A 25,548-nucleotide genomic window follows, 5' to 3' on the forward strand; every position below is an offset into this window, starting at 1 on the left:
ATGGTTGCCCAATAACACGAGTATACCCAATGCCACAAAACTGTACACTTAAAAATGGTTAAAATGGGAAACTTTAAATCATGCATAATTTACCATCATAAAAAGAGTAAGGGATCCAACATTATTTTAATCAGTGGAAGAGGAAGAAGACATGGGTGATGGGGCGCACCTGGTACTGAGCTTTGAACCAGTTCTTGCAAGGGAAGAGGCTGCTTTCACGTCAGAGAATGCTATTTTCTCCAGGGCGTGCTTCATATTTTTAACTCAAATAGGCCTGTGGTTGTTTCCACTGCATTTTTCTTCCAGATTTTAGGAATATTATTGTCACCATTGAAATCTGTTTACAAAGATCATGGTTAGTCTCATTCTCTCCTTTTATTAGTCAGGGCTCCTCATTAATTTAGAAAATTGTTTGTTCAACAAAGACCTATTTCATTTGATAATGGTCTGTGAATCCCTGGGATTATGGCAAGGATTTTACTCTGGAGTAATCTCCCGGGAGCACTGTCCAAACAGCTGTGAAGCCAAGAGAGAGCACTGCGACAAGGAGTGGAAACTGACCAAAATGAATCTTTTCTGCTTTTCGCTGGTAAGATTTTTAATACATGTACCATTTATATCCTCATTTTTATTCTATTGTCTGGAACTAGGGTCTACCCTAAATCCCCTAAGTGGTGATATTTTAGGATACATTGTAGGATTTCATAAGAAAGTCAATGCCAGAAAAATAAGGAAACATTTTCATTAAATAACTTTAGCCAACTGTGTGCAGAGGCAAGTAATTTACAAAAGCAGCATATATTTATCTATAACAATGATTAATTACTTAACAATTTGATATTGAATTTCTAAGTGTGAGATGTATATAGTCTTTTTGAGGAACTATTTTCTTCTTTTCATTATTGAGCACAAGAGTTTTTATTTTGCAAAATATGCTGCATTGGGCTTACTGGTTTTGCTTTGGGACATTCTGAGTAATCAAAATTCCTCCTTTATTGTTTGAGTAATGGATTCAGTTCAATGTTGGTTTGGTTAAACCCACCATGGAGGCAGGTTTCTGAGTTATACAGCCCTGTAAATGCAAGGTACAATAGATTAATCCAGTCCTGCAGATGTGCTCATTCAAGGGAGTAGGCAGCTCTCAAATTCTTTTTTACATTATGGCTTTTTTTTTTTTCCTTTTAGCCTGAAGTGGATCAGTGGAAGTTAGCAGGTAGTCATAGATCTGGAAATATTTTAAAACTCTAACCTGCAGTTGTGACCATCTGCCAATGCTAAAAATGGATTTCAAAAATAATTTTATTCATTTCTATCTGTGTTTACAGCAGGGTATTATGCCTATTCATTGGTTTTTCAAGATGTCAATGGGAGATCCCTGTCATTTGAGGAAATAAAATGGTTTACTTTGATGTTTGTTTTCTTTCCAAATTGCAAAGAAGATTAACATAAGTGCTAGAGATGGTGCTGACATAGTTGTAATACCTAAACAGGAGGCATTTTAAGCCAAGATAAGGGATTTAATCTTAGAGCATCTTGAAAAATAAAATGCAATTGTGAGTTGTGGCAGGCTGAATCATCGAGTTCAGCTTGCCTATATACTCCTAATTTACAAAATAACCGCCAGTGCTCAACTTTGCTTTGTGCCATATAAATCTGACTAGAGAAATCCCATTTCAGGTGATTTAAGTGGTATTATGCATTTGCTTCTAGTTGCTCTAAAAGAGCTGTATGTGGTTTACAGGAATATACTTCCCATGGAAATAGGCAGTGTAGCGGCAGAGCCGCCCGTGTTCTGAAATCACGCTGAATGGTGCTATAAGCAGTATGCTAATGTTTCTATAACATAGCAGAGCTCAGCATAGCATGGCATATGCTTTGTAATCCTGCTAGTCAAGACATAAAACCATATAATGAGTGTGATTGTCTTTCTCTGTAATATAGGGAAGGTGGCACGCCCTCAAAAAGGATTGCTTCAAAGACGTGCCTCATGTACTCAGTTTGACTGCCAACTCTTTTCCATCTCTTTAAGCCAGGCTTGTTTAGAAACGTATTAGCTTAGGTTTAACCATCATTAACACTGACTTATTGTGGGTAAGCATTCCGAAGTTTATATGAGGTTAAAAGTAATTGCTATAATAAGAAAATGTCCACAAGGTACTTGGTTAAAAAAAAAAAATCAAAACTATTTTAGATATTTTTATTCCTTCTTGGGGAATAAATAAATAAGGTTATTTAGCATATGGGCTCCTAATCAGGGTGTTGTGACACCCTACCATGCTGTTATGAGCTGTGAAAAGGGGGTGGGGTCATAGTTTTTGCCAGGAATTGGTGTGTAATTCAAAACACATTTTATCTGTGCCTATAGGAATGTGAACACATGGGGCACAGCATTTTAAAGAAGAAATTAAAAACTACTGATTTAGTGGAGAGATTGCAGAATTTAAAAATGGAAGTGTAAATAAACATATTGACCTTTAAATCTTTAAGAAATAGGTGATGCTAAATAATAAGCATCGCATAAAGATTAGCATTAGGAAAGTCAATGAATGAGTTAAACATTCTCTTAAGTGTAGGGGGAAATTGTAAATCTTTTAGTAAATGGGGTTTTTAAGAGAAATATAAAGCCAAACTTAATGAACTACCCATTTTTAACCAAGGATACTATAAATAATCCATTAAAGGTGATTGCTATTATTTTGGATCTATAAACTCCAAATGGGGTCTCTTTTTCAAAAGGGAGTCAGGAATATCCTTTTATGTGGGCCACTCTGAATCCAGAAATTTTTTTAGAGTTTTACATGGTGATAAGGCTTTTAGAAAACCTGCTCATTAGAAGCAGGATGATTTTTTTGTTGAGCTCATCATAGAGTTATTGAGTTTAGCTTGACTTTGTAACCCAGTAAGGTTACAAATCAATTTCCCATGCACCATTTCTTCAGTGATTTGAAATGCTGCCCCTATCTTTATTTGGTTTATATATTTTATCCCATTGGTATATCGCCATCCTTTTCTTTTTGACTGTTCTACATACCTATTAAGGTAATTCTAATGCCCAGCAGATATCTTACTCCTAAGAATGTCCTCTTCTTGTTCATCTTCAAAATGTGGACTTTTTAAATCTTTGCTTCTATAAATATACTGAATCATATTATCAAGTTATACAAAAGATTTTATGGGATTTTGATTAAAATAAATTTAAATTTTACATCTTTAGAGGAAATTGACTTCATTCTGAGGTTGAGTTCTCTCATCCACAAACATGTATAACTCTCCTCTTATTCTAATCTTTCATGGCCTTTAAAGATATTTTATAATTTTCTCTAAAAAATTCCTGTACATCTTTGCTAACTTTATTGCTAGTGGTCTAAGAAATTTTGGTTGCTATTGTGATTTTTTTCCTAATTTGTTTTTGCTGATTTATAGATGTGCTATTGATTTTCAAATATTGATATGGCAAGGAAGTAGTGGTGGTTTAGTTGCTAAGTCGTGTCTGACTCTTGCAATCCAATGGACTATAGTCTGCCAAGCTCCTCTGTCCATGGATTCTCCAGGCAAGAATACTGGAATGGGTTGCCATTTCCTTCTCCAGAGGATCTTCCCGACCCAGGAATTGAACCTTGGTCTTCCTGCTTCTAATAATCTATGTTTTTTTCTAGTACTTTTTATGTAGATAATCTGTAAATTTTCCTCTTCTGTAGCAATTATACCGTTCTCAGCTTCTGTCTCCCTCTCTCTCCTATAACATTGACAAATAAAAATACTACATGGCAGGCAGCCTAGTCTTGCTTCTAACATTCATGTAATTACTTCTAATTGAGTCTTCCTGAGGTTTTTGATAAATAACCCTAATGAGGTTGAGGAAGTCCTGTCTTTTCCCAATTTGCTGAAATTTTATCAAGGATGAATAATAAATTGTTTAAAGCCTTAAAATATTTATTGAAGTGATAAAAAATTTTTAAGCATGTTACACTATATTTAAATGTTGAAATATCCTTGTATTCCTGTAATTGACCATGGTGAATTTTTAAATACATTATTAAATTTAATTTTGCTAACATTACATTTAGGAGTTCTTAAAACTATAAGTAAAATTGGTCCCTAGTTTTCTTGATTGGCAAGAAAAATCTCTCACTTTATTTTGCTAGAATTCCTGATAATCTGATGTTGTAATGCCTCAATATGTCCTCCACATATTTACCTGCATGATTCATGGGTTTTCTGTTTATTTTTGTATACACTCTGGGTGAACTCGTCAGCATTTTCTAATTCTTTTGAGATGTCTAGAGTTCATCCCAATTTTTGATTACTTAATACAAATGTCTGTGGTTATATTATTTTCAATACTTAATTGTTTTATTTTTTGTTTCTTCCTGTTTTGGTTTCATCATAGGTTAATTATTTTAATAGTAAAATTCCTTTTTTATTTAGCTCATGTGAAGATGATAAATGTTCTTTTTAAATTATTTTTCACCTGTTTTATGATTTTACATTAATGCAATGGGATGGAAATGGAAATGGCTTTATTCTCAGACTGTCAGTTCAGTTGACTTTTTCTCAGCTTTTGATCCCTACATGTGTTTTGGCCGGTGCTGGAGCATAACTCTCATCTCTCTCTCTGAGTGTCTCCGAGTGTCTCGGTCTCTGTCTTTCCCTCTCCTCTGCCTCTCACCTCCATCCTCCTCTCTCTCTTTTCTCTCCTTCCTGGCCTCTTTACCTTCCTCCATCTAGCTGTGAGGCAAAAATCTCCAGTCTTTCTGAGGCCCCAGTTTAGAAACAAGGTTTACATTGCTGGTCCAGGTATCTCATCCCAGGGTGATTCTTGGTTTATTACTGATCCAGTCACTGAATCAGTTGGCAGCTTGTCTCTGATCCCAGTTTGCTGGCTGCACTGAGTTTTACTTTTCTGGCCTATGGCTTCCTAGAAGCAACAGCCTCAGCAGCTTTGGGAAGGAGATTTTTTCTGCCTCCTCCTTTCATTTGTCAGCCTCCTGTGGGTGCTGCGACAGCCCCTGGATTTCATCAGGTGCTTGCTTAATGCGGAGGAGCACCGTCACACATGATACTACAAGATCCAAGATCCATCAGTGCTGCCTGTTTGTGGGCAGACGCTTAACAGGTTCAAAGCTTAACCTCCAATCACCGCTTTGTGATTCTGTTAGGCTTTCAACTTTCCTACATGTTTAGGTATTTAGAGCACACATGTCTTAGGACTTAACCTAGGTCTTTTAAATTTTCCCGATAATTCATTTGGAGCTCAAGTTGCTTGAATTATGGAACTGTAGCACAGAGCTTATTGGTTGAAATTTCTAAAGGTAGACAATGTGAATACAATTCAATTTTTATTTTGTTTGAATCTTAACAAAATGCATTTTTAAAGATGAGAACATTTTTAAAATTTTTTTTATTTTTTTACTTTACAATATTGTTTTGGTTTTGCCATACATCAACATGCATCCGCCACAGGTGTACACATGTTCCCCATCCCGAACCCCCTCCACCTCCCTCCCCGTACTAACCCTCTGGGTCATCCCAGTGCACCAGCCCCAAGCTTCCTGTATCCTGCATCGAACCTGGACTGGCAAGTAAAGTAAGCCAGAAAGATGAGAACATTTGTTGTACAATACTACAATTTCTCACTCATTGTTTCAAGCAAGAAAGCTTTTTTTGTAATCCAGCAGATATTTATATTGATGACATCATTATCAGCATCACCAGTTACTATCACTAGAAATTTTCAGTATATTGAGTATATACCTCTCTCCCTTAAGACTGTCTCCAGCTGATGCCACACAATACAATTTAATCTTAAAAGGAAAAAAATCTAACAAGTTAATTAGTAAGTTTGCTTCCCAAATACAAAGAAGCATAGAGTTCACAATAGTGTTACATGTAGATTCATACATTTTAAAATTCATTATTCCAAAAAAAAAGGATAAAAACAAGTGAATAATATAACTTATTAATATAAATACTTTAAACATAAATGTTAATGCCTTTATTGTACCTGTGAGATATTTTTGCTATTTCAAAGCATACACTGTATTTAATTTTATTCCGATTTCTTCTTTTAAGGTGAATGAAACTGCAACTTTACAGTTGAGGAAGCTGAAGTACAACAGATTGTGTTTCTTATACAAGGACATAGTACTAATTGGTACTCCCATCAGAGGGATGCATATAACTAAAAACTATGACCTGACAGCCAGTGAAGTTTATTGGTGTCCAAAGAGGTCTTTTCTTACCTAGAACTTTATGTTCTCATCATGCTTCTTGAGAAACTGCCTCATTTGGGGCTTCCTTCATGGCTCAGACAGTAAAGAATCTGCCTGCAATGCAGGAGACCTGTGTTTGGTCCTGGGGTCAGGAAGATTCCCCTGGAGAAGGAAATGGCTACCCACTCCAATATCCTTGCTTGGAGATTTCCATGAACAGAGAAGCCTGGCAGACATCTGTGGGCTTGCAAAGAGTCGGGCACAACTGAGCAACTAACCCTTTCATTTTCACCAACACTTAGAGTTTTATTTTGATTCCTGGATCTCTAGTGAGTGCTGAGAATGCCTCTCTTTGCCGTCTTGCTCACTGTTGAACACTGGCATACCATAAAGTATAATCCCAGTGCAAAGGATCATTTAGATAGGGTACTATATAAAGGTGGGTAGATGGTTAGACAACTTTCCAAATGAAAATTATCATTTTGTTATTCCTTAACTCAGAAATGTCTCTACTGCAGGAAGGCTCTATGGACAGCTTATATGAGCCAGTCCCAGAGCAACAAGCTCACCAAGACAGGAGCTCGGGTAGAACTGATTCTTTTTTCTCACGCTCTGAGGAGAGTGGAAGATCACACAGCAGTCTCTTCACGGTGAGTGAAACTTGAGTGAATCACTTCTTTTCTATTGTATATGTAGAATCACTTCCTTAAAGAAGCATGTTAATATGGCAAAAAACCCTGTTTTCTGAAACTTCTTCATTTACTTTTAATTTCTACTTTTCATTGTTTTGTCTTACATGATTTTGGCTTATTAATATGAGTTACCACTTACAAAGTATGTATTAGATGATCATGTAGCTAAAATTATTTAATCAAAAGCAAACTTATGGCAAAGAAGTAATTGTATTGCTTTCTAGATGATAAAATTGCAGGAGAGAAATACAACATTACTTGTTAAAGTCTATAAACCATTTAGTGTTAAAGCTAGCAATTAAATACACATATGTATATGTCCACATCAGCAGTTTACTGGTAAACCATGTCTTCGGGATGAGTGGGGAGAACCTGAGATTTGTAGCATTTGCCAATTCCCATGGTTCGAATGGTCCTACTATGGTTGACTTCAAGCTGTCAATGGTTTAATAACAGGCTTACAATACCTGAATATTTAATTATTTATTCTTTCTAGCACCAACTTCAGCACACCACTCACTGCTTTAAAATCTGTGCTGCTTCTTTACTAAGCTGCTGCTTAAATTTATGGACACACACCACTAACTTACAAAATGTTGAGTATTATTAGGAAGCAAAGGCAAACAGTTTTGTGAATTATATTTATAATTACCAGAGGCAGAGAGTTCTCCATGCTCTGCAAAATTAGCCCTGTTCCTGTTTTACAGTGCAGGCAGTTTTCTTAGTCAATTGTGCTGTAATTAAATTAATCCCATTCTAATAAACTTATTTTGTTTCTACTTTGACTTAGGACGATATAAAAAGTCCTATGTCTGCAGCAAATAACGAAATTTTCTATACTTACAGATGTAGAAGTCACCTCTTACCTTTGTAATCACACATTTCCTCAATAACAGCAACAAAAAATAATATCAACTATTATTTACTCAGTGCTTTCTTCTTGTCAGGGACTGTACTGGATGATGTTTTATATGAAATTATTTGTGCTGGTCCTCACAGTAACATTATAGAAGTTTAGAAATGTTGAGAAAGGCTAAATAACTTTCCCAGTTAAAGAGAGGATGAGAAAAGATTAGATTAAAATACCTTCCAATGTTACACCAACCTGCAGAGCTACCTATTTTATTCGTTGGGGACATTGGAAACTTATTTTCCCAGCTTACCGAATGTTTCTGTTTCCCAGAAGCCTAGATCAACTAAAGGCTAATATACTATTATGCGTGTGTGCCTAGTTGCTCAGTCCTGTCTGACCCTTTTGTGGCCCCATGGACTGTAGCCCACCAGGCTCCTCTGTCCATGGGATTTTCCAGGCCAAAATACTGAAGTGGTCTGCCATTTCCTCTAATAAACAAGTTCAATAATAAGTCTCAGTAAGTAAATATAATTTTAAAAATTCAGTGCAGTGGAAACTCTGCTCTGTACCCTTTTCAATATCCTTAAAATATTGATGTTGACAGATATGCAAGGCTATGGTTTTTCCAGTAGTCATGTATGGATGTGAGAGTTGGACTGTGAAGAAGGCTGAGCACCGAAGAATTGATGCTTTTGAACTGTGGTGTCGGAGAACACTCTTGAGAGTCCCTTGGACTGCAAGGTGATCCAACCAGTCCATCCTAAAGGAGATCAGTCCTGGGTGTTCTTTGGAAGGACTAATGCTAAAGCTGAAACTCCAATACTTTGGCCACCTCATGCGAAGAGTTGACTCATTGGAAAAGACTCTGATGCTGGGAGGGATTGGGGGCAGGAGGAGAAGGGAACGACAGAGGATGAGATGGCTGGATGGCATCACTGACTCGATGGACATGAGTCTGAGTGAACTCCAGGAGTTGGTGATGGACAGGGAGGCCTGGCGTGCTGCGATTCATGGGGTCGCAAAGAGTCGGACACGACTGAACTGAGCTGAACTGAACTGAAGATAAGTTTAAGAGGAAGCAGCAGTATTTTTACATCTCAATGTGAGAGAGAGAGACCATTTACATGGTGAATGTCAATTGACACTGCAAAATGTAAGCATTTTTTTCTCTATAATTAAAAAGAAAAGGTGAATAGGATTAAAAGATTCAAGATATTTCCTTAAATGTATGAACTTAATAAGTATGCAAGAAAGATAAACAAGTTCATGGTCAACTAGTTTACTAAGATTGTTATCAAACTTTATTTACACTGAAAAAGTAGATGAAAATAAAACATGATTTGAATTGCTACAGCTCTCTTTCCTTTTTCTTTCTCTTTCTCTTTTATACAGTATATATATGTGAAAGTGGAAGTGGAAATGAAAGTGAAAGTCACTCAGTTGTGTCCGACTCTTTGCGACCCCATGCACTATACAGTCCATGGAATTCTCTAGGCCACAATCCTGGAATGGGCAGCCTTTCCCTTCTCCAGGGGATCTTCCCAACCCAGGGATTGAACCCAGATCTCCCACATTGCAGGCAGATTCTTTACTAGCTGAGTCATATATATACATATATTTCCGTATATATACAATTAAATACTTAGGTAAATGTATACATTTTATATATGCGTATACAATAAATATATATGTATCACAATTTAATTTTTAAATATATGCATATATATCAACATAATTGTTTATATGTATATAAATATCCACTTGTGTTAAATCACTTCCATTGTGTCCAACTCTTTGCAACCCTATGGACTGTAGCCCGCCAGGCTCCTCTGTCCATGGAATTCTCCAGGCAAGAACACTGGAGTGGGTTGTCATGCCCTCCTCAAGGGATCTTTCAGACCCAGAGATTGAACCAGTGTCTCTTATGTTTCCTGCATTGACAGGCAGGTTCTTTACCACTAGCGCCACCTGGGAAGCCAGTATATGAATGTATATGTGCATATATGGAGAAGGAAATGGCAACCCACTCCAGTATTCTTGCCTAGAGAATTCCATGGACAGAGGAGCCTGGTGGGCTACAATCCATGGAGTCACAAAAAGTTGAACACAACTGAGCAACTCACACATGCTTATGTGTATGTATACACACAGTCACACTGAAAACTGGTTCAATTATTGATTCCACTATTCAATTGTTGAATTACACCAATTGTGTCAGATTATTATGGACACCTATTTTATTCCTGATGAAAATGTTTCCATAGCTTGGATAAAACAAAATTAGTCTTTTAATCATGAAATTTAGTGATTTTAGAACTTTCCTGACTTTCCATCTGAGTTTCTGAAGAACAGAGCCTTTTTTTCTCCTACTATTCTCCTTTTTTTTTTTTTTTTCTAATTCAAGGGGAAAAATATTTGGACCAGTCATAATAGTATTGAAAATAGATGCTTCTTTATGGATTAATGTTCTGAAAATACTATGAAAAGGCATCTAAACTTAATGAAATTATTCCTCAACTCTGAGAGTCCTCAGCCCAAATGTGTTTGTAATTTTCCTGTAGGGGAGAGGTACTCTCAAACTTAAACACTTTACACCCAACCCAACAGCATACATAGTTAGAGTGGAAATTTATAGTTCATACTAAAAATAATGTCATTTGCCACATGAATTGAAAAGAAAAACAAAATGAGAGAAGAATCCTAGGCCTCTAGGTTTCTCTTAATCTATTTTATTTATGCATATTTATTAGAAGTGAGAAGTTTTTTGAAGGTTGTAAGATGTTCCAGGGCCCCCAAAGAGAAGATCAGGTGTAGACCAACCGCATAATTAGAGAGATGTTTAAGGGAAAAAAACGAATGTTGGGATTTTTAAATGAAGAACATCAAAAATATCCAGTTTACATTTTAATTGAATTTCTAGGAGGGATTGGTAATGGAGAGCTAAATAGTCTAAAGAAGAACTGATTTTAAATGAGACTTTACTAAATTTTATAAAGATAATAATAAGTGGTTCATTTATAATATATAGCAAAGCCAGAGAGTTTTGGAGGGCTACTACCAAAAAAAGATTAACAATAATAATAATAGCTAAAAAGTTTGATAGAGTGAATAATCATGCAGCTAAGCAAATATGCTGAAAGAAAATAGACTAACATACTAGCCTAGCTAAAGACTGATTACTTTATTACGTTAGTTAAAATGTCGGTTGTTACTGCTTGATTCTGTACCGATTTTAGCACCACTTTATTATGTCTTAAGCTAATAAATGATCTTGAATTAGAAAAAAAAGTGAGAACATAAAATGTTTGTACCTCTGCCAGTTTGGGGTTAACAAGATCAAGCCTGAATTATCAAGCTTGCCATCTATATTGATTGAAAAAAGCCAATAATTGTCAGTTTCCCACTTCATTTTGTATCTCATAAATTAAGCCGGTAAGATATTTAAGCCTTTTCAAGTGTTAGTGTGTTAGTCGCTCAGTTGTGTTCGACTCTTTGTGATCTCAGGAACTGGGACCCACCAGGCTCCTCTGTCTTGGAATTCTCCAGGGAAGGATACTGGAGTGGGCAGCCATTCCCTTCTCCAGGGGGTCTTGAATATTGGTAAGCTAAATGACTGGATCAGTGAAAATTCATTAGTCACGCTAAAGAAAGTCTTAATTATGGAGAATGTATGATGCAGAGTCATACATGAGCTTTGGAGGTAGGCAGATGTAAATCCTCATTCTAACTTTGCACTTACTAGCTATTTGACTTGTAAAAGCTATTAAAATTCCCTAGACCTCAATGTCCTCCTCTGTAGAATGAGGACAACAGTCCTCGGTATGGATTCAGCCTAGTTCATTTTCAGAGAAGAGCATCCTGGCTTTCCACTGAGTACTCATGTTAGAATGACAGATGTCTTACAATAGATCTGTGACAAGAACTGCTGGTCTGGGTAGCCTGTATGTGTACTGCCCACGAGCTAAGAACAGTTTTTACAGTAAAATAATTAAGTATACCCATTGTAAAGGGAAAGTGTTGGTCGCTCAGTTGTGTCCAACTCCTTGTGGCCCCATGAACTGTAACCCGCCAGGCTCCTCTGTCCATGGGGTTTCCCAGGGAAGGATTCTAGAGTGGGTAGCTGTTCCCTTCTCCAGGTGATCTTCCCGACCCAGGGATCAAACCTGGGTCTCCTGCATTGCAGGCAGATTCTTTAGTGTCTGGGCTACTAGGGGAGCCCATAAGTGGGCTACAACTATTTCCCCTTACCCTCAGCCCTGCAGCAATTCTACTGTCTGATGTCAGATGAGAAGGGCCATTCCTTTAATTTTTAAACACTGATAAATAAATTATCTCAAATATCTATCTAGTAAGAGTTGGGATAATTGTCACTGTTGAATTTTATCAGCTAATTGCTTCTAATTAATTTTTTAGCACTTATTTTGTGTGAGGCACTGTTAGAGTCAGTTGGCATATATTAGTGAATAAAATTGTCAAAGATTAAAAAAATAAATAAAAACAAAAGTAAAGAAGACCATACCATAGAAACTGTATGTGGCCCATAGAGCCCAAGCTATTTACATCTGACAGTCCATGGAAAAAGTTTGCTGATTTAGCAAGCAACATTTTTAAAAAGAAAAACAGGTAGAAATTAATTTAATAATATTGTATTTGCTGCTGCTGCTGCTGCTAAGTCGCTTCAGTCGTGTCCAACTCTGTGCGACCCCATAGATGGCAGCCCACCAGGCTTCCCCGTCCCTGGGATTCTCCAGGCAAGAACACTGGAGTGGGTTGCCATTTCCTTCTCCAGTGCATGAAAGTGAAAAGTGAAAGTGAAGTCGCTCAGTCGTGTCCAACTCTTCACGACCCCATGGACTGCAGCCCACCAGGCTCCTCTGTCCATGGGATTTTCCAGGCAAGAGTACTGGGGTGGGGTGCCATTGCCTTCTCTGAATATTGTACTTAAGTATATGTAAAAGATTATTGCTTCAATCTTTCAACTTGTAATTATTATGAAAAGTTAATGAGATATTTTATATTCACATAGATTTTGAAATAAGATGTGTATCTTATACATCTCAATTTTGATGCTAAAATTTCAGTGGTTAAAGTGAATCCTGCTCCTAATGAAACAATAAAACTTGTGTATTTTTGAGCCAGCTTTGATTTCAAATTTTAAATTAAATTAAAATTTAGGTCCTCAGTCAGACTAGCCATATACCAATTGCTCAGTAGCCACATACAGTCAGAATGGCTACTGTATTGGACAGCGTAGAATTAGAGGCTTGAAATTGCTGGTAATGTTGAGGTATCCAAGTAACCAAATAATATTAACTCCCCACTTTACTTCAGGAAATACAAAGTATAAAAATACTTGATGATAAACAGTTATATACTTTTAAGAGACAAGACTATAGGGAATAAGTGTATTAACCAGCGAGGAGGCTGAGATTAGTGATGTGTCTGAAATGGATGGAGTCAAGACTGCAGTTCTGACTTCCCAAATACTAATCTTGTTCTTTGGCCTCTCTGTCCAAGCATGTGTGTGTGTGTGTATGTTTTGCATGTCTAGGCAAGACAGTAGGCAAGAGAGTAGGAGAGGCTGAGTGGGAGAATATGTTTTGGGGAGATGAGAAGTGAAGAGGTGGGGAAGACAGAAAGATAAAGAATCCAACCTTGTTATATACACTGAATATAATCTAATATATATGACATGGCAGAGAGAACTTGAGATGGGCAATGAAGTTAATAAACTTGAGTTTCATTCCTGCTCCCCAGGCAGCTGATAACTCTGTATCCTTGAAAATGTTATTGAACTTCTCTGACCCTAAGTTTTCTGAGCAATAGAATATGGATAAAGATGTCTGTCTCTTGGTTTGTAGTGAGGATCAAATGTTATAACACACGTTAAGCACCTGGCATAATGTATGTTAATGTTCATTTTGCTTCCTTCTACAACCCATCACACCAGGGCAGAGTGATCCTTTAATTTAATATCCTTGATTAAATGACTTTAAGTCAAACTCTCACTTGAGCTTGGATGTCGTTTTAAAATAACTGCTCAAAAAATTTGTAATCAACACTGCTTACCTAAAAGCATTGATTTTTTTACCAGGCTGGACAGGAAGAAGCAACAGGATTTATTGTTGATGTGCATTAGAAAACCCAAGATTTTAATCTCCACAAATTGCCTCAAATCATGAACAACCGGTTTGAGTGCCATGTTTGACATTCATTCCGAGATTTCCCTCCATGTGTAAATAATAGTAAACAAGAAAATCTATCACAGTGATTCTTATTATCTTAATTTATATTTCAGGTGTTTCTTTGGTCCATTTTAAGTTAAATATTTTTTAAATGCAAGTTTATTTATTTCTTTATTTTTATGTTCTTACTCATCAACATTCAGCACTGATAAAATGCACTGGAGAAATCAATTAAATTGCTCCCAGCTACCAGATGTTAATGAGAGTGTAATATAGCAGATTCAAACAGAGTTTTAAAGACAAAGGATACGATGCATGTCTAACAGTTGGTTAGAGCTCAGCACTAATGAGGCCAAGGTCGAGGGTTTAATCCCCTCTTGGCCAGTTAGTTTTGCTCTGTTCCATAGCCACTGGCAGGATCCATGACCCAGCCTGCCATCTTGGCCATGCATGCCATTGATCATTAAGGAATCTGGGTTAGAGGATGAGGTGGCACCATTACCCACCACAGGAAGATTCACTGAAGGGAAGAACAACCCAGCTGAACAATAGTTTATCTGCCCATGAAGATTTTACTTCCCTATAATCAGTCTTCAGGCCACTAGCGCAATTCTCAACTTTCAACTTGGCAGAATTTATGGGGCAATGGGTGGGCTTCCCTGATAGCTCAGTTGGTAAAGAATCTACCTGCAATGCAGGAGACCCCCAGTTCGATTCCTGGGTCAGGAAGATCTCCTGGAGAAGGGATAGGCTACGCACTCCAGTATTCTGACCTGGAGAATTCCATAGACTGTATAGTCCATGGGGTCACAAGAGTCAGACATGACTGAGCAACTTTCACTATGGGGCAATGGTAAGGGCATTAAGAGAGAAAACTGAGTTCTTGCCTTGGCTTTGTTTTTAAATAGCACTGAATAATCATTACATAATCTGACTCTTCATTGCCACCTCTATAAAATAATAGGATTAGACTAGATATTCTCCAAGTCCCCTTGCTGCTGGTTCCATGGGTACGTTTTAATATTTTTTTTGAAGGAAGGGTTTTTTTAAGATAAAACACTATTATTTTCCTTCTGAAACTGAAGGCAGACTTTTAAGATGGCCTTTAATAAACCCTACTGAAAAAATCAGGGTTCTGTAGAGAAACAGAACTAATAGGATGTGGATATATAAAAAGAGAAATTTATTTTAAGGACTTGGCCAGTAGGGAGGCTGGCAGGTCTGAAATTTGGAGGGCAAGCCAGCCAGCTTAAGACTCAGGGAAGGTCTGATGTTATAACGAGTTGAAAGGTAGTCTAGAGGCAAAACCCCTCTTCCTCGGGGCTTACAGTCTTTTCTTCTTAAGACCTTCAACTGTTGAGGTGAGGTCCAGCCACATAATACAAAGTAATGTGCTTTCAGTTCAGTTCAGTTCAGTCACTCAGTCGTGTCCGACTCTTTGTGACCCCATGAATCGCAGCACGCCAGGCCTCCCTGTCCATCACCAACTCCCGGAGTTCACTCAGACTCACGTCCATCGAGTCAGTGATGCCATCCAGCCATCTCATCCTCTGTCGTTCCCTTCTCCTCCTGCCCCCAATCCCTCCCAGCATCAGAGTCTTTTCCAATGAGTCAACTCTTCGCATGAGGTGGCCAAAGTACTGGAGTTTCAGCTTTAGCATCATTCCTTCCAAAGAAATCCCAGGGCTGATCTCCTTCAGAATGGACTGGTTGGATCTCCTTGCAGTCCAAGGGACTCTCAAGAGTCTTCTCCAACACCACATTTCAAAAGCATCAATTCTTCGGCACTCAACCTTCTTCACAGTCCAACTCTCACATCCATTCATGACCACAGGAAAAACCATAGCCTTGACTAGATGGACCTTTGTTGGCAAAGTAATGTCTGTGCTTTTGAATATCCTGTCTAGGTTGGTCATAACTTTCCAATCAAGGCGTAAGCGTCTTTAAATTTCATGGCTGCAGTCACCATCTGCAGTGATTTTGAAGCCCCCAAAAATAAAGTCTGACACTATTTCCACTGTTTCCCCATCTATTTCCCATGAAGTGATGGGACCAGATGCCATGATCTTCGTTTACTGAATGTTGAGCTTTAAGCCAACTTTTTCACTCTCCTCTTTCACTTTCATCAAGAGGCTTTTGAGTTCCTCTTCACTTTCTGCCATAAGGGTGGTGTCATCTGCATATCTGAGGTTATTGATATTTCTCCCAGCAATCTTGATTCCAGCTTGTGTTTCTTCCAGTCCAGCGTTTCTCATGATGTACTCTGCATAGAAGTTAAATAAGCAGGGTGACAATATACAGCCTCGACATACTCCTTTTCCTCTTTGGAACCAGTCTGTTGTTCTCTGTCCAGTTCTAACTGTTTCTTCCTGACTTGCATACAGATTTCTCAAGAGGCAGATCAGGTAGTCTGGTATTCCCATCTCTTTCAGAATTTTCCACAGTTTCTGGTGATCCACACAGTCAAAGGCTTTGGCATAGTCAAGAAAGCAGAAATAGATGTTTTTCTGGAACTCTGTTGCTTTTTCCATGATCCAGCGGATGTTGGCAATTTGATCTCTGGTTCCTCTGCCTTTTCTAAAACCAGCTTGAACATCAGGAAGTTCACGGTTCATGTATTGCTGAAGCCTGTCTTGGAGAATTTTGAGCATTACTTTACGAGCTTTAAGATGAGGGCAATTGTGCGGTAGTTTGAGCATTCTTTGGCATTGCCTTTCTTTGGGATTGGAATGAAAACTTACCTTTTCCAGTCCTGTGGCCACTGCTGAGTTTTCCAAATTTGCTGGCATATTGAGTGCAGCACTTTCACAGCATCATCTTTTAGGATTTGAAAGAGCTCAACTGGAATTCCATCACCTCCACTAGCTTTGTTCATAGTGATGCTCTCTAAGGCCCACTTGACTTCACATTCCAGGATGTCTGGCTCTAGGTCAGTGATCACACCATCATGATTATCTGGGTCGTGAAGATCTTTTTTGTACAGTTCTTCTGTGTATTCTTGCCATCTCTTAATATCTTCTGCTTCTGTTAGGTCCATACCATTTCTGTCCTTTATCGAGCCCATCTTTGCATGAAATGTTCCCTTGGTATCTCTAATTTTCTTGAATAGATCTCTAGTCTTTCCCATTCTGTTGTTTTCCTCTATTTCTTTGCATTGATTGCTGAAGAAGGCTTTCTTATCTCTTCTTGCTCTTCTTTGGAACTCTGCAATCTGCTTTACTCAAAGTCTATTTCAATGTTAATTTCATTGGTGTTTGACCAAGTGTCGGGTTCTGTGGCCTAGCCAAATTGACCTACAGAATTCACCTTCGTTTGCTTTCTGGTATTTATGTGTTTATGTAAGACTCACCTTTCTTTGTGTGTGACTTGATTCCAGCAGAATTTGGCAAAGGTGATAGAAAGTCACATCTATGATTAAGTTATGAAAGACTATAACGTCTGTCTTACAGGCCGACTCTCTCCATTGCTTTCTTGCTTGCACATTACAGTGAAGCCAGATCCCATCTAGAAGGGGCCCGTGTGGCCAGAAACCCAGAGCAGCATTCAGCCTACAATCGGCAAGGAGCAGGGCCTTCATTTCAACAATCTATAGAAAACAATGCTGTCAACAATTGCTGAGAGAGCTTGGAGGAGGATTCTCTTCCCAGCTAAGCCTTTAGATGAGACCTCAGACTTTTGGGCCAATAGCTTGAATGCAAGCCTGAATCAGAGGACCCACATAGGCTGTGCTCATATTCCTGACACAAAGAACTTGTGAAATAAAACATGTGTACTGTTTTAAGGCATTGCATTTTGAAGTAATATATTGTATAGTAATAGATAACTGCTGCTAAGTCGATTCAGTTGTGTCCGACTCTGTGCGACCCCATAGATGGCAGCCCAGCAGGCTCCCCCGTCCCTGGGATTCTCCAGGCAAGAACACTGGAGTGGGTTGCCATTCCTTCTCCAATGCATGAAAGTGAAAGGTGAAAGTGAAGTCAAACTAATGCAGGTCTAAAATTAACTTGATAAGTTATCGGTCAGAGTTCTTTGCAGATAACCAAAATCCAAGTCAGCTCATTTAAACAGAAAGAAATGGATTGCAGGCTTAAAAATTCTCCAAATTGTTGGGAGGTTGAAGACAGATCCTCTAGCTGAGTTTGAAGAAATGACTGAGAAGCAAACTTGCCATCCCAAAGACAGCCACTGCTTCCAGCATCATCCATCGTAAGTGGTGAAATCAAGATGCCACTATCGTAGCAGCAGGCTTCATAACTACACTATCTCTGCTGAGATTTGAGATAATAAAAATGGATGCCCACCTTGTCTTTTCTCTCGTGTTAGTCAGTTTTGAATCAGTGTCTTCAGTTGGTTCATGTGATGAATAGGACTTAAGACACACATCTTACCCTAGTAACAAAAGGATTCTTCTTTCTTTCTCTACTTCTTCCCTTCCTTATCTCTTTGCCTCCTTTGCTTCTCCTTCTCTCTCTCTCTCTTCCTCCTCCTTCTCCTGCCTCCTTCTTCTTCTACACATTGATTTTAGGATTAGTGAATGACAGATGTTGGCTACAGCAGGAAATATATATATCAAAAATATCTACAGATGACATGAAACACCATGTAATTAAATGCTGCATTATAAGTATAAAGCCCAACTTCTACAATAATTCTCAGAAGGAATTTCAAAAAAAAAATAATACAATAGGAGCACAAAATGTGCGAGTCAAACATAAAAGTCCCAGCTTTTATTTTATTTATTTATTTATTTTTTAGGACCAACACTTATGGCCTCATTTTATTTTTTTTTAATTTTTTTTAAATTTTATTTTATTTTTAAACTTTACATAATTGTATTAGTTTTGCCAAATTTTAAATTTACCAGCTATGTGATCTCAGACAAGTCCTTTAAACCCAATTTCTTCTCCTATAAAATAAACTTCTTGTTACTTTAACTCATCATTTGAAGATAAAAGGTGACAACCCAGTTAACATTATTAGTGCAGTGGTGGGCACAAAATAGATGATCAATAGTAAGCATTATCACTAAGAACATGATTGTGGTTTGTGGTTTAATGGTGCAAGTTCAGTGGAGAAGGTAAAATTTAAGCTGGGCTTGAAAAGGAAAAGCTAGGGTTAAAAATGGTGAAGGGAAAGTAAGTAATAGATTACCCCTGCACCCTGTCTTAGCATCTTCCACAAAAGGCCTTAAAAAGCACTTAGAGCTGAGTGTCTTATAAACGGATACATGAACACACTGAAATGTGACATGTCATCTTAGAATAGGTGAGTAATGAAGTCAAGGTAGGTAACTCCCAGGTTGGTATTCTAACCATTCAACTGCATTTCTTACTTGCCTCCAAACTACTGAAATTGGGAATTTTTTTGTTCTGTCTCCATATTAGCATCAGCATTGACATAGCTATTAATAACATAGACACTAAAGGAAGAAAATGAGATTAACAAAGACATCCTATCAGCCAGGCCTTCATCAAACTATGAACAAGAGGAATCAGTGTCAAAACAATGCATGTAATCCTTTTCTTGATTTCTAGATTGTGAAATGACTCATAACAAGTTGACATATAAAACACAGATCAGCTTCATTAAAAACACTGCACTTTTCTTTCATTTTTATTTTTTATTCATTATATCTACGGTCACATATCACTATTCTTCTGCCACCATTTCGTATGTGAACCATTTCTGATGGTTTTAAATAGTTTCCTCCTGTAAATAGAGACGTATATTAAACTAAAATGAAATCAATAGATTAAGGTTAATTATTCCCTATTCTCTTTTTTATTTCCTAAGCTCAGGATACAATTACTAATTGAATCGAATGAAAGCCATGTTATCCCTTTAATCATGTTTTAAAGAATAGGCTGTAAAGCAAAAAAGCCCATTCCCATTTTAATTTTCTCTTAAAAGCTTCTGTCATCCCTATTGACTTTGGATTGAAATATTGTAGAAAAGGAAACATGGATTGTTTCTACTGGAAGAGTTTTTCAAGTTCTTGTTCACCAACCTTCATGTTATAGGTGTAGAGACTGAAGTTCTGAGAAGGTTCTTAGTAGCAGACCTGGGAAATCAGGGCTTCCCAGGCAACTGAGTTGGTAAAGAATCTGCCTGCAATGCAGGAGATCCCGGTTCGCTTCCTGGGTTGGGAAGATACTCTGGAGCAGGGATCGGCTACCCACTTCAGTATTCTTGGGCTTTGCTGGTGGCTCAGACAGTAAAGAATCTGCCTGCAATGCAGGAGACCTGGGTTTGGGAAGATCCCCTGGAGGAGGGCAGCCAGCAACCCACTCTACTATTCTTGCCTGGAGAATTCCAATGGACAGAGGAACCTGGAGGGCTGCAGTCCATGGGATTGTAAAGAATCAGACATGACTGAGCAACTAAGCACACACACCCACTGGGAAATCAAGCCAGGTTCTGGAGTGCCAGTCCAGTGCTTTTTCATTGTAAGAATGGAGCTTGATATTTTTACCCATTTATTTCCTATCACACTTTTCACAGGTTTGTTCTTGTTCCATTTGGGGCTATGAGGAATAAATAAGAATGATATAAGTGGCAGGCAACATGAAATTTAAACAGTACTTGTCTTTCTCCTTTCTAAAGCCTTCAGTTCAGACTCAGTTGTGTCCGACTCTTTGCAACCCCATGAACCATAGCACGCCAGGTCTCGCTGTCCATCACCAACTCCTGGAGTCCACCCAAACCCATGTACATTGAGCTGGTAATGCCATCCAGCCATCTCATCCTCTGTCGTCCCCTTCTCCTCCTGCCTTCAATTTTTCCCAGCATCAGGGTCTTCTCAAATGAGTCAGCTCTTCGCATCAGGTTGCCAGAGTATTGGAGTTTCAGCTTCAACATCAGTCCTTCTGATGAACACCCAGGGCTGATCTCCTTCAGAATGAACTGGTTGGATCTCCTTGCAGTCCAAGGGACTCACAAGAGTCTTCTCCAACACCACCATTCAAAAGCATCAATTCTTCTGTGCTCAGCTTTCTTCACAGTTCAACTCTCACATTCATACACGACTACTGGAAATCATAGCCTTTACTAGATGGACCTTAGTTGAAAAAGTAACGTCTTTGCTTTTTAATATGCTGTCTAGGTTGGTCATAACTTTCCTTCCAAGGAGCAAGTGTCTTTTAATTTCATGGCTGCAATCACCATCTGCAGTGATTTTGAGGCCCCCAAAATAAAGTGAGCCACTGTTTCCACTGTTTCCAAATCTATTTGCCAAGAAGTGATGGGACCGGATGCCATGATCTTAGTTTTATGAATGTTGAGCTTTAAGCCAGCTTTTTCACTCTCCTCTTTCACTTTCATCAAGAGGCTCTTTAGTTCTTCTTCACTTTCTGCCATAAGGGTGGTGTCATCTGCATATCTGAGGTTATTGATATTTCTCCCAGCAATCTTGATTCCAGCTTGTGCTTCCTCCAGCCCAGCGTTTCTCATGATGTACTCTGCATATAAATTAAATAAGCAGGGTGACAATATACAGCCTTGACATACTCCTTTTCTTATTTGGAGTCAGTCTGTTGTTCCATGTCCAGCTCTAACTGTTGCTTCCTGACCCACATACAGATTTCTCAAGAGGCAGGTCAGGTGGTCTGGCATTCCCATCTCTTTCAGAATTTTCCACAGTTTCTGGTGATCCACACAGTCAAAGGCTTTGGCATAGTCAAGAAAGCAGAAATAGATGTTTTTCTGGAACTCTCTTGCTTTTTCCATGATCCAGCGGATGTTGGCAATTTGATCTCTGGTTCCTCTGCCTTTTCTAAAACCAGCTTGAACATCTGGAAGTTCACAGTTCATGTATTGCTGAAGCCTGTCTTGGAGAATTTTGAGCATTACTTTACTAGTGTGTGAGATGAGTGCAATTGTGTGGTATTTTGAGCATTCTTTGGCATTGCCTTTCTTTGGGATTGGAATGAAAACTGACCTTTTCCAGTCCTGTGGCCACTGCTGAGTTTTCCAAATTTGCTGGCATATTGAGTGCAGCACTTTCACAGCATCATCTTTCAGGATTTGAAAGAGCTCAACTGGAATTCCATCACCTCCACTAGCTTTGTTCATAGTGATGCTTTCTAAGGCCCACTTGACTTCACATTTCAGGATGTCTGGCTCTAAGTGAGTGTGAGTGATCACACCATCGTGATTATCTGAGTCATGAAGATGTTTTTTGTACAGTTCTTCTGTGTATTCTTACCACCTCTTGCTTAATATCTTCTGCTTCTATTAGGTCCATACCATTTCTGTCCTTTATTGTGCCCATCTTTGCATAAGATATTCCCTTGGTATCTCTAATTTTCTTGAAGAGATCTCTAGTCTTTCCCATTCTATTGTTTTCCTCTATTTCTTTGCACCAATCACTGAAAAAGGCTTTTTTATCTCTCCTTGCTATTCTTTGGAAGTCTGCATTCAAATGACTATATCTTTCTTTTTCTCCTTTGCTTTTCACTTCTTTTCTTTTCACAGCTATTTGTAAGGCCTCCTCAGACAGCCATTTTGCTTTTTTGCATTTCTTTTCTTGGGGATGGTCTTGATTCCTGTCTCCTGTTCAATGTCACAGACCTCTGTCCATAGTTCATCAGGTACTCTGTCTATCAGAGCAAGTCCCTGAAATCTATTTCTCACTTCCATTGTATTTAGGTCATACCTGAATGGTCTAGTGGTTTTCCCTACTTTATTCAATTTAAGTCTGAATTTGGCAATAAGGAGCTCATGATCTGAGCCACAGTCAGCTCCTGGTCTTGTTTTTGCTGACTGTATAGAGCCTCTCCATCTTTGGCTGCAAAGAATATTATCAGTCTGATTTTGGTGTTGACCATCTGGTGATGTCCATGTGTAGAGTCTTCTCTTGTGTTATTGGAAGAGGGTGTTTTCTATGACCAGTGCGTTCTCTTGGCAGAACTCTATTAGCCTTTGCCCTGCTTCATTCCATATTCCAAGGCCAAATTTGCCTATTATTCCAGGTGTTTCTTGACTTCCTACTTTTGCATTCCAGTCCCCTATAATGAAAAGGACATCTTTTTTGCATGTTAGTTTTAGAAGGTCTTGTAGGTCTTCATAGAACCATTCAACTTCAGCTTCTTCAGCGTCACTGGTTGGGGCATAGACTTGGATTACTGTGATATTGAATGGTTTGCCTTGGAAACGAACAGAGATCATCCTGTCATTTTTGAGATTCCATCCAAGTACTGCATTTCGGACTCTTGTTGACTATGAGGGCTGCTCCATTTCTTCTAAGGGATTTCTGCCCACAGTAGTAGATATAATGGTCATCTGAGTTAAATTCACCCATTCCAGTCCATTTTAGATCGCTGATTCCTAGAATATCGATGTTCACTCTTGTCATTTCCTGTTTGACCACTTCCAATTTGCCTTGATTCATGAACCTAACATTCCAGGTTACTATGCAATATTGCTCTTTACAGCATCGGACCTTGTTTCTATCTAAAGACTTGTGTAAATATAATTTCATGAATCACAACACATCTAAGGATACTTAAGTAAGCTACCAGGTGGCTGCCCCAGTGGAGAAGACCCAGGTTAGATCTCTGGGCCAGGAAAATCTCCTAGAGAAGGGAATGGCTACCCACCCTAGTATTCTTGCTGGAAAATTCCACAGACAGAGGAGCCTGGAAAATTGCATTCCATGGGGTTGCAAAGAGTCAGACACAGCTGAGCTACTAACACTTTCACTTCAAGGAAGTTCTAATAATAAACAAAAGCAAGTTCTAAAAAATGGTACAAATGAACTTATTTAGAAAACAGAAACAGACTCACAGACTTAGAGAACCAACTTACGGTTACCAGGGAGAAAGGTGGGTGGGGGAGAAATAGACTGGGAATTTGGGATTGACACATTACGCATAGTTATCTTTAAAATAAGATGTCTTTCTATGAAAAAAAAAAAATCTGGAAAAGAACCTTTTTGAAAAGGAAGAATCTTTTGTAATGCAAATAACCATCTTCTAAGTAACCTATTTCACCACCCTGGATGTTTATAGCACTGTGAGAGGAGTTTGTTAGTTCAGGATTGATAGAAAGCTCACTTAGCTCACCAGTAGACAAATGGCCAAGTTCTACGCAGTTTACCAGCCCTGTCCCTGATGGATTAGACATAGTACCCATGCATTCTCCAGGTGCTGCAAGTTCTAAGATCTGCCCTGAGATGATGAGCCTTGTGGGGATACCATACACCACCTGCTTCTCTTGACGAAATCAGAATTCATTAGCACATAGGATTATTACTCTTTGATAGGAGCTACATGGGCTGGCAAGAAAGTCTACTTTTCACATCAGAATGAACTGATGTTGCTTCTGCTTCTTCTTCTTGAATGCATTCTCGTGGGGGGATAAAATCTGTTTTCCCTGAGAACTATAGGTTTATTATAGTCATATACAGTAGGGGCTCCAATGTGAAGTCTGGCATCTAAATTCAATGATTCCTGAAGTGCCGGTTTTTAATTAAATGTGCCATCATAAATTACTGGGCATTCTTTGATGATTATAATGATGGCATTCACAAAATGATTAGTGCATTTAAAACACATCAATCTACTATTCATACACTTGTCTTCAAATAAAACTACATATTCATTCTATATAAAACAGATAACCAATAAGGACCTACTGTATAGCACAGGGAACTATCCTTAATATTTCATTATAACCTATAAGGGAAAAGAATCTGAAAAAGAGTACATGCTATGTGTCTAAAATGAAATACAACTGAATCATTGTGCTGCACACCTAAAACTAATACATTTTAAGTCAACTGTATTTCAATTAAAAAAAGAATCCAACCCAATCAGACAATTGGCAGAAGACCTGAATGGACATTGCGCTAAAGAAGACATAAGGATGGTCAAAAAATACATGAAAATATGCTCCACATCATTAATTATTAGAGAAATTCAAATCAAAACTACAATGAGATATGACTTCACACTTATCAGAGTACGTGCATGCATGCTCAGTCATGTCCAACTCCTTTGCTACCCCATGGGCTGTAGCCCACCAGGCTCCTCTGTCCATGGAATTTTCCAGGCAAGAATACTGGAGTGGGTTGCTGTTTCCTCCTTCAGGGGATCTTGCCAACCCAGGGATCAAACCTGCATCTTTTGCATCTCCTTCATTGCCAGGCAGATTCTTTACTACTGTGCCACCTGGGAAGCCCCAGTCAGAAAACATTAAAAAAATAAATGCTAAAGAATGAATAGAGAAAATGGAACCCTCCTACACTGTTGGTAGGACTCTAAATTGGTAGAGTAACTATGGAAAACAGTATGGAGGTTTGTTTAAAAACTAAAAATAGAGCTACCATATAATCCAGCAATCCCACTTCTGGACAAATACCCGGAGAAAACCGTAATCTGAAAGGATACATGCACCCCAATGTTCATTGGAGCACTATTTACAATAGCCAGGACATGGAAGCAACCTAAATATCCATCGCCAGATTAATGGGTGAAGAAGATATGGTATATATATACAATGGGATATTGCTTGTCCATGAAAAGGAATGAAATAATGCCATTTGCAGCAACATGGATGGACCTAGAAATTGTTATACAGAGTAAAGTAAGTCATAAAGAGAAACAAAA

General features: G+C 38.4%; 1 protein-coding gene across 2 annotated transcripts in view; it reads left to right on the top strand.

Annotated features, from left to right (window-relative positions):
* The first annotated feature begins 550 nt into the window (after nt 1-550).
* SAMSN1 (SAM domain, SH3 domain and nuclear localization signals 1) overlaps nt 551-25,548 on the top strand; it is a 166,348-nt gene continuing 141,350 nt past the window's right edge. The window contains exons 1-2 of one of the 2 annotated variants that reach the window (XM_025282316.3): nt 551-589; nt 6,731-6,862. In XM_025282316.3, coding sequence (XP_025138101.3) covers nt 566-589; nt 6,731-6,862 — 156 coding nt within the window. In that variant the 5' untranslated portion in view covers nt 551-565. Of the gene's footprint in view, nt 590-6,730; nt 6,863-25,548 lie in introns of those variants that run through there. The other variant, XM_045165066.1, reaches the window with a different exon arrangement.

Source organism: Bubalus bubalis, chromosome 1 (genome assembly GCF_019923935.1).
Source record: "Bubalus bubalis isolate 160015118507 breed Murrah chromosome 1, NDDB_SH_1, whole genome shotgun sequence".
NCBI lineage: Eukaryota > Metazoa > Chordata > Mammalia > Artiodactyla > Bovidae > Bubalus > Bubalus bubalis.